Raw genomic sequence first — 9577 nt, 5'->3', positions numbered from 1 at the left:
TCCAATGACTGTGGCAACGGTTTGGAAACATGGGGTTATGGCCCCAAGTCAGCTTTTTTTCCTCGGTTCTGGGTACAGTCACGAGCCTGGCAGGAATCCGTGTCAGCTAAAATGCATGGCAGTAACAGGCATCTCCTTGAGTTTTGGAGCTGAGTGGGGTCACAACAGGAAGGAGTTTGGTAAGGCGGCACTGCGGGATTAGGAATAAACATCTCCCTGGGGCAGACTTTCCATAATTGGCCACGACAAGGCTTCTTTCTCCAGAGAGCTGGGGCTGGCCTGCGAGGAAGCAGAATGAATCACTGCTCTGGTCCAATTTGGCAAGTGCTGTGATTTAGCCCTGCTTTGCATGGGGAGAAGATGATGATATAGACCAAAAGACAGAGGAGAAACGTAGCCAAATGCTTCCGAGCTGGGAGATGAGTTTGGGTTCCCACTCATTTTTTGCAGGTTTACTCAGATCCTTAGAAGGAAACCCTGGCAGAAACTGCTGGTACAAAAACAATTCCGTTTATCAACAATGCAGAGGGAACAATGGAGAGTCCTGAACACAAAGCTCATACAAACAATCATAACCATTTTATTTTGCATTTTTAAAACAGCAGTTGATATGCAATTCTTCCTTCCGGCCCCCCACTTCGTTAACTATTTATCTCGCCCTTCTGCTCCCAGGTACAGGTTTATGGGAGGGGATCTTAGCGGCTGGAGTTGGTGCCCTGCAATGTGGTGGTGAGCACATGGCTGTGCAGCCTTCTGTGAAGAGGAGGGTTGAGCATGGGTTCCTCATGCTACCCTGTACCCTTGGGAAAGACCCACTTTCTGTAAGATATTAGCAAACAGGGGTGTTTTTTCTGCCATCCTTTCTCTGGATGGTGGTCATCAGTGCTATCTTTAAAGCTCCTTGCTATCTCAGCAATCCTACCAAGCCTGATGACCTGACAGCAGTTCACAGCCTGTTCAGTATCCCACGATTAATCCCCTCCCTTTTAAAATATGCAGTTAGTGGCAGAACCCCACAAAAATATTGGTGGAGCCAGAGCTGCTTTGCCAAGTGGCAGATTTAGACTTGCCCTTCTTGGAAAGCTGGTTTCCTGTCACTGGCTTTCTCTCATTGCTGTTTTCCAGTGGTTTGGAGAGAGGAGAAAGGGAAAAAAAAGAAAGTGTTCCTCCCAAACACCTCTTCTCCTTTACATCCTCTTTCCTTGATGTGTCTTCTCTGCTATTCCAGATTTCAGGAATTCCGTCAGCCAAAAAGCTTCCTAACCAACCCCACTGCTATCCCCAATGAAAAAGGAGAAGCAAGCTCACTGCAAAACATGATCTCTCGAAAAAGAGGACGCAGACAATCTTCATTTCCATTCCTTCTTCTCCTGATGCTTTGGAGAGCAGACGGAGCAAAAATCTCCTCTGCAGCATGAAAGAGAGGTAGCTCAGAAAAGTCAAAATCTGCACCTTGTAGCTATGAGAGAGGTCAGATCCATCAGCCTTTTGCTAATTTGTAATTCGATGTTAGGGACATTAATGTTTTATTTTGTATGAGATGACTACCATAGCTAACGCAGGCAGCTGCTGCTGGAGTGGCTACAAGACTAGAGCTTGGGGCTTCCTATTCTAAACGCTCCCACCACTCGAAACGGCAAGCTTGGTCAGCACCGAGCAGCAAAGGGCCACAACATGCAGCTGAGTTTGCACGCTAACAAATGCAGGTTACCCAGATCTTACTTTCCCTGGAGATACCAGCATTGCTAGTCACCTTTTGCTTTAAAGGCTGTGCAAGGCCAAATCCTGCACCAGGTTCTTACTCAGTATCTTTTTCCCTTTTTCTGCTGAGGCTGTCAGTAAGGCGTCCAGGCTGAGCTTTGCAGCACCACATGCAATGTGAGGTGAAAATGGCATGAGCACAAAGCTCATGACCTTTCTGGCAGAGCATTCGGGGAATGACTAACGCCAGTGGTGCCTTCCAGGTCAGGAGTTTGTGGGACTTTGTGAGGACTCCCCTGCTCTCTGCACAGGTGGGTCTGTTCTGCGAAGGAAAGCACAATATGTCCTGGGAAGTACCAAAGGTCATTTAGAGAAGGTTAGAACAGGGGACACACTGGAGTGTAAGGCACCCATGGTCAAAGAGTTTGTGTGGCAGTTTTCCCTTTGGTGCCCATGTGTCAGTCTCTGGATCATAGCAGTCCAAGGAATCCAAGTCTTCGATGACATTGTCCACGGTGAGACATCGTCCTCCTGTGACATACAGCTTGTTCTTGATGACAGTGGCCCCATGATGCATTCGTCTGTCCTTCATGTCCGCACATTTAACAAACTTGTTGCCTTTTGTATCATAAGCGATTATTCTCCGGGTGTACCCTAAATGCAAAGCCAGAGGTGGAAGAGACAGATGGGAATTAGAGCTTATGGCCAGCAGAGGAATGATAATATATTTCCTGACAGTCTTCAATAAAACCTATTATACTGGTACCTAATTTAGCAGAATTAAGATATCTAAGCTGGGAAGTGATGATGTGTCACAAGAATGCCCATCTTTCTATCTTCTGTTCCTGTTTGTCCTCACCCTGTCTCATAGCACCTTGGCAGCCGAGACTCGATGAGCACCATAAAACCCAACAGATCAGGCAAACAACTTGTGGAACACAGCTGGAGCTTGCGGTTTTCTGCATGTGCCTTCAAACATCCCAAAGTATTTATTTTCACCCAACTGACTCCTTCACTCGGAAATACAGAAACCAATGGCACGTGGGGATGGAGCAACAGTGGGTTGGAGCCATAGCTGTCTAACGAACAGAGCTGGGCACACAACAGCACAGTGCTACCGGTGCTTGCTCCACTCCCAAAGCCCTCGGTGTCACGTCTGTGCTGGCCACCATGCCAGTGACCCATTGGACAGCAATTCCACTGAGTGGTGACGGACCCTCTCATCTAGTGGGAGATAAGCGCTGGTGCCAGGGCCATTGCCCTGGAGCAAGAGAGGTGTGGAAGCTTGGTACCCAGCAGCACGTTGTCCATGTATCTCTGTAGATAATCTAGACTGCCCATGGCAAACAAGCTGCTTTGGGCCATGTTTTGCAGGCCTTGAAGCCACTTTCCCTAACAAAAATTAAAGTCTGTCTTAGAATCATAGAATCATAAAGGTTGGAAAAGACCTCCAAGATCACCAAGTCCAACCATCAACCCATTACCACCATGCATTCTAAACCATGTCCTGAAGTGCAATATGTACAAGTTTTTTGAACACCTCCAGGGATGGTGACTCCACCACCTCCCTGGGCAGCCTGTTTCAATGCCTGACCACTCTTTCAGTAAAGAAGTTTTTCCTAATATCCAATCAAAACCTCCCCTGATGCAGCTTGAGGCCAATCCACTCTGCTTTGCTATGATGTGACCAGTCATGCAAAGAAGACCTGAAATGTGATGAAAGCTATTTTTAAGAGAAAATGTTATTTTTGTGGGGTTTACTGTTGTTAATAAACTAAGAGTGTTTGGCCAATATTTTGGCATGGGAGATGGTAAATAAAACCTGACCATGGTGAATTTCTCTGCTTTCAAGCAAAATGAAAGATATTTAAATTTAACATGAATTTCTGTGGCTTTTGTTAGACAAATACAAAACAAATTGAGAACTTAAGCTCAGCAGCAGCAGACTTGGGTCAATACAAGCCCTTCAGATTAATGCATCTGAAGATAAGAGAGTTGAAAATACTGTATTTTGGGCACTGTGATCTGAGGTCAGGGTAATCTTCCACACAGGAGCCCGACAGTCTTGTATGTTTTGACTGAGCTCTTCCCTATTCTCACTGCAAAGGGTAGCAGTGGCCTCCCGCTGAGAGATGATGCCATATTTGAGTCCTGTGTGATCTGGGTTCAGTCCTCTGCTCTGCTAAAGCTTCCCTATGTCTCATTTTCCCTTAAATAATCTAACAACACATGCTTCCTCGTGCCAGCCTGTGGTCAGGGGAGCTGCATTAAGGACTGCAAATTGCCAAACTACCAGTGACGTGATCCATGCAAGTGCGATGGGCAGAGGCTGATCCTCAGGTTGAAAAAGACACTGAGAAGTTTCCCCTCTCCAAGTGTTTCATGCCCCTCACCGTACATTTCACAGTTACCCCCAGGAGTCAGCTACAGGACCGATCGACCCCTCATAGCCCTGTAGCCCACCCATCCCAGCAGTCCATGCGTGGTCTTGTGACAATCGTGCTCTCCACCCTGCCAAGAAGAGCAGTCGGGAAGGGCCAGGCTGTGAGTCAGCAGGGGAGGAGCAGGACCCCATGCCCTTGGCTTCCTCCTTTCTTCTGCACAACAGTAGCTTGCATTGGCTCTTCCCCAGTTTCCCTCCACCCAGGTCCTGCTACTTGGAGTAAGAAGGTGCCTCGTGGAGAACTTGTCCCCACTTCCATGGCCATTAAACCCCCTGTGTATGGAGGGTGGACACAGTCCTACTTTCCTTCCCAACCTCCATGTACTTTTTGAGGGAGCATCCCAAGCAGGAAGGCTTTAAAATCCCGTAGGAGCTGGGCAGGAGGAGGTAGGAGGGAGAGTGAAACAGAGCCCTTACCACCTACGATGATAATCTGGTCTCCAATCACGACAGCTGGTGCACAGACATTCTTCACCACTCTGGTCTCCATCCGAAACCACATATTCCTGGAGACATGGTAAACCTGACAGATAAATAAAGATACACATGCAGCTGTTTATGTTGCATTTTAACTGGCAATTGTAATTACAGAGAAACTTCTGTTTTTTATTTTGTCCTAGTGAATACAGTCCACTGGCTTGAGCTGCTGGAAATACGAGGGCTTACCCACTTTTTTTCCTAATATGTCCCCTTGGAAAGCGTTCTAGTCATCCAGGCTTGTCTGCTCAGGAGATGCTAGCACATGCACTAAGGCAGAGTGTATCTGCCATGTGCAAGCTTCTCGGCTGTAAATCTTTGCACGGCCATTAAATTGCTGTAACTCTTGGATAACGCTCTCCCAAGGCGCAAGCCATTTCATTTCATTTTCCTGTTATTCTGTCTATTCCTGCCTTAGCCTTAGCAATTTCCTGGGCAAAAAAACCTCAACTTCACCAGCTCTGCTGGCAGCCACTGTGTTTGCCCAGCTGCTATATTTGAGCTGGTGGCTGGTATGCACTCAGACATGCAAAGGGACTTCTTGATGGGACGTAGAGTTGTATCTAAGTCATCAATTTCTGTGAGAAAAAGAGCTGTTTCCAGATGGGGATCATTCAGTCATCTGTATTTGGGTGATGCAAACTTTTACATCATGTCATCCGCTTCTTAATATACCAAATATCTCCAGGACATCTCCCCACTAACTGATAAATACATTTCCTTCCCTCGATAATCAAGTAGTGTTATCACCGTCAAGAAGTATTGCTCATGTGCTGGCTGCTATAGTAGCCTTTAATGAGCCTTCTTTGTTAAAACACCTAAACTAGTGAAAAACACTCACGAGGAAAGTAACACTACAATTTTGCTAAAGCATCAAATCAGATAAGAAAGGATTTCATGTATTTTTTCCTCCTAATAGAGCGTAACCCCTGAAAGCATGCAGAAAGCCAGCAACATGTGGCAGGAGCCACATATTTAACACAACTGTTTATACGAAATAATTGTCAGTTTAAGTCCTGGCCCTTTGATGAGTGGGAATCTAATCGCTCTAATGATTGCAAATCTTTGCTTTCGCTGCGAGTGAGCAGGTGCGCGGCCGAGACCCCAGCTCAGCCGCCAAGTGGAAAGCACAGATTTCCGTGAGATTGGCTACAGGCATGAGGCCAGGTAGGGGGGTCAGCCGCTGCCTGCCATCACATCACCTGCAACAGCCCTGGCCCCAGTGCCCACCAGCAGCAGAGCTGACTGACACCCAAAGAGGTACCTCGGGGCTTGTGCCTGAAAAATACTCAAAGAGGAAAATGAAAGAGTTGCAATGCTCCTTGCAGACAAGACTTCCCTGAAGCCATGTGTCAACCCTTCCTGCCTCTTGCTGCAGCTCACAATAAAGTTTTTTAGAGAGTTTGATTTCCTCAGGAGGGTGATAATCTGCTGAATACCTTCGATGAAACTGCCTATGACAAGCAGGACTGACCATTACCTGGATCAGCCGGACAGGGTTTTGCATAATGTCTTCTCCCCCAAAGAGGTAGACCCTCTGATCTTTGGCAGCAATAGCAGGGTGAAGGACAGCAACAGGCATATTTGCCATGCTCTCACAGGTGTTGTAGACGCTATCATATCTTTCCACTGAATTCAGGATTTCCTGGTTTTCTCCAATTCCACCGAATGATAAAATATAATTTTTATATGCCAAGCTTCTGTGGGAGTAGCGTGGAACTAACATGTGCTCAGCCAGCCTCCACTGATTGAGTTTGAGGGAGTAAATGTAAATATTATCACTGACCGGGCTTTTCCTATTGCTAACAGGCATCCCTCCAAGCACATAAATATTGCTGTGTAAGCTCACTGCAGAGGCTTTGTAGAGGCGCATGGGAAGTTTGGCCAGGCTTAGCCATTGGCTCGTCTTGTCATCATAGAGCAGGACATCCCTTGTTGTCTGCTGGCTGTCCTTCCTGCCACCAATGATGATGAGGAACTCTTGGTTGGAGTACCTGCGAGGAACATGAAGCATGGGCTTGATGTCAGGCGCGTTGGTGCTATACAAAGAAAACAAGTGTCTCCGGGTTGACTCAAGGATGCTCCTGCAAGTGGGTGAGGACTGAACGAGGGAGTCATTGGCAATGAAGTGGAAGAGGAAAGTTGGATGGACGTACTGAAGCCGAACCTTCTTGAACAACTCTTGGATGTAGCCTTGTCTTGCCTGGAGGTCATGCCGGATCCAGACCATCAGTGTCTCAAAGACCTGCTCCTCCTCTCCACAGAGCTCATCATCCCCAAGGTAATCTATTAGCTCCAAGGGACAAAGGTCCTTCAGGTCGTCAGAAGAGGCCACCTCAGGAAAGCATTTCAAAGCCATAGCCTTGGCTTTCTTATTCAGGCTTTGGCAGTTCAACACTTTTGCCAGTCTGACCATGCTCAGACAGTTGTCAGGAGTCAGCTTGTCTTGGAGGTAGGAAGAACAGGCCTCAAACAGCTTAGCGTACTGCAGGATGGAGGCCGCCTCCAACAGGCACAGGACATTCTCAGAGGATATAAGAATCTCCCCTGTGTAAACATAAAGGATAATCTGATCCAAAATCTCGGCCTCGATGCCCTTCAGGGTGACTTTAGCCTGGCGACTCTCTCTGAAGTCGTTACAGAACATCGCCTTGAAGTACGGACTGCTGGAAGCCAGCACGTTTCGGTGGCAGGGGATTTCGAAGGCCCCGGAGCAGAGGGTAACATCAGTCAGCATCCTGCTCTGCCGCAGAGAATTCAGCTGCCTCAGCAGTTCGGAGGAGAAGTCATGGTCTTTGAAGAGAAACTCCTCAGTGGATCCGTCCTCCATAGCAAAATAGGAGAGAGATGAATTCTGGACTTGGTGGGAAAACCCAAATTCTTCGCAGCTTTTATTGAAATATCCAGCTCCAAGGGAACAAATCGGGGCTTTGATGTTGCTCTAAATATCCGTTCACTGTTACGCATAAAAATGGAACATGGATTAAGCACAGTGGGAAAATAATAAAGAAGCTAAAAGGTCGCTAAGACTCTAAAATTTTCATAAAGTTATCAGATAGGTTGCAGCTCTGAGGTCAGCACTGCCTGTGTCCCTGGCAAGAAGCAAAAGCACTGAAGTTATCTCACTGATTTGGGATGAAAGCTGGATGACTGAAGCGATTGGTTTGTTCCTTTTAATCACGTTGAATAAATGTGCTTAGACATTTATTCACTATTTTAAAGTATTAGCAGTTTAGTAGCTTGCGCCTCTTTCCCCTAGAGTTAGTCACTCCCAAAGAATGTAAATCTGGCAGAGCTGAACTCTGCAGCAGGGCAAACGAAACGCTAGAGACTGGGAATCTGCATTAAAACGGTTATTTATTAACTCTGCTTAGCTGTGGGGTTTTTTTTATGTTAATCAGACACACAATGACTAAATTAAGTGCCAGGCAGAACAATATGATGAATATTGTCATGGCTAACTGCTCGACCTGCAGTGAAACGGTAGGGTAGAAAAATTTACCTTCTGTTGTCCGTCACTGCATTCACTTACTCTCTGCCGTTTATTCTCTGCTGAGATTTTCCATAGCTAGAGCCTGGATAAAAACCTATAAACCCACAGGACGTTTCTTTCAGTAGGTAAGTGATTCATAGAGGGTGATTTCTGGCCGTGTTTATTCTGCAGTCACTTTTGCCGCTCTCGGGAGCTGTGCGCAGGAGCGGCGAGGCGGAGGGGCACTGTATACATTCCAGCGCTAAGAATAGGCGCACGCGGGCTGCTCGCTGTTATCACATGTGACGCCGCCGTTGCCTTTTGCAATGACCTGGCCAGTACTGAGCATGCCCGAGTGGTGTTTTTCTGGCAAATGTTTACATATAATAAATAGACGCGGAGAGGAAAGTTCACTTATAAAAGTCCTGGCCGTCTGTTTGGAAATAGCGGCAGGACCCTGTCCTAAAGTGCCTGGGAACTCTAGAAGCCTGTAAACAGTCTGCAACGCCTCGTGCTAGGTAATGCATTGTCACCGTGCTTCCATGGAAGAAGAGGGAGAGTGAAGGGCTTCCAGGGACCCTGGTGGGATGGTCCGTGTCTCCACCTTATGGAGAGATCAGGGGAGCATTGGCCCGTTGCAGTCTGGTGGGAGATGCTGATGCAGCGGGGCCCCCGCGCCCAGGGCTGTACCAAGGTGGGCAGGGAAAGCCTGGCTGCCTCCGCCAAGTAGAGGACAAAATTCACTCTTGGAGCAATTTATCTTTGTGATGCCACTTGATATTTCATATAGAAAATAACCAGGTTGTGGCCATTTGCGTAAATACCTCAGCTCCCTGAAACCCTTAGCAAAGATCTTCTCAAGCAGGTGGCTTGAGGAAGCTCAGCGTTACGGGTGGGAGGACTGGAGTGGGTTGCTGCAGTGAGTCCAGCAAGCTGGAAACCATGGTCCCAGGGTGGCAGGTCCCAGGGTGGCACTCGGCTCCCTGGGGCAGATGCCTCGATGGGGTTTCTAGCTGCAGATGCCTGCACGTGAACAAGGTGTCTGAGCTCCTTTTGCAGCCAGTGAGGTCTAGTCAGTACAGCTGAATCTGCTGAGTTATTCAGGTCACCGGTAAGTACCACCTATATTTGGGCAGGTGAACAGTCCTCCAGGCACTGCTAAGTCTCCATGGGTGCTCAGCTGCCTCAATCACATGTAGGTGTCCATGTTTAACACTCCCATGGTATCTGCAAAGAAACCCTTCCCCAGGGCTGGAATCAGTTGAGCACCTTGTGCCAGTGGAGGATCCTCCACAGCCCCAGCTGGTCCCCGGCTGGGGTCTCCAGCAGGTCCAGCATGATGTGTTTCAGCTCTGTGCCACTTTCCTGGGTGTTTCAAAAAAAAAGGCATCAGCTGCCCATGCCTGGGTAACTGAATTGGGCCCCTCATCTGTGCTGAAATTCTTCCCCTTGTTCTGGGATGAGATTCAGTCCAAAATGTCATT

The 9577-nt window shown here is 47.7% G+C and overlaps 1 protein-coding gene across 1 annotated transcript; it reads right to left on the bottom strand.

Annotated features, from left to right (window-relative positions):
* Positions 1 to 557: 557 nt before the first annotated feature.
* Positions 558 to 8290, bottom strand: KLHL38 (kelch like family member 38). Its single transcript, XM_009935722.2, has 4 exons — positions 8124 to 8290; positions 6102 to 7577; positions 4562 to 4667; positions 558 to 2355 (listed from the first exon to the last, which is right to left on the bottom strand). The coding sequence occupies exons 2-4, from the start codon at positions 7449 to 7451 to the stop codon at positions 2069 to 2071; spliced, it is 1743 nt and encodes a 580-aa protein (XP_009934024.1). The 5' UTR covers positions 7452 to 7577; positions 8124 to 8290; the 3' UTR covers positions 558 to 2068.
* Positions 8291 to 9577: the final 1287 nt, after the last annotated feature.

This window comes from Opisthocomus hoazin, chromosome 3 (assembly GCF_030867145.1).
Source record: "Opisthocomus hoazin isolate bOpiHoa1 chromosome 3, bOpiHoa1.hap1, whole genome shotgun sequence".
Classification (NCBI taxonomy): domain Eukaryota; kingdom Metazoa; phylum Chordata; class Aves; order Opisthocomiformes; family Opisthocomidae; genus Opisthocomus; species Opisthocomus hoazin.
This window is presented reverse-complemented; position numbering and strand designations above follow the sequence as displayed.

Excerpts from the sequence above, each read along its gene's own strand:
- KLHL38 (XM_009935722.2), bottom strand. The coding sequence starts at position 7,451 with ATGGAGGACGGATCCACTGAGGAGTTTCTCTTCAAAGACCATGACTTC. Across the intron at positions 4,668-6,101 it reads ACCCTGTCCGGCTGATCCAG|GTTTACCATGTCTCCAGGAA; the intron begins GTAATGGTCAGT and ends TTTATCTGTCAG. Across the intron at positions 2,356-4,561 it reads CCAGATTATCATCGTAGGTG|GGTACACCCGGAGAATAATC; the intron begins GTAAGGGCTCTG and ends CTTTGCATTTAG.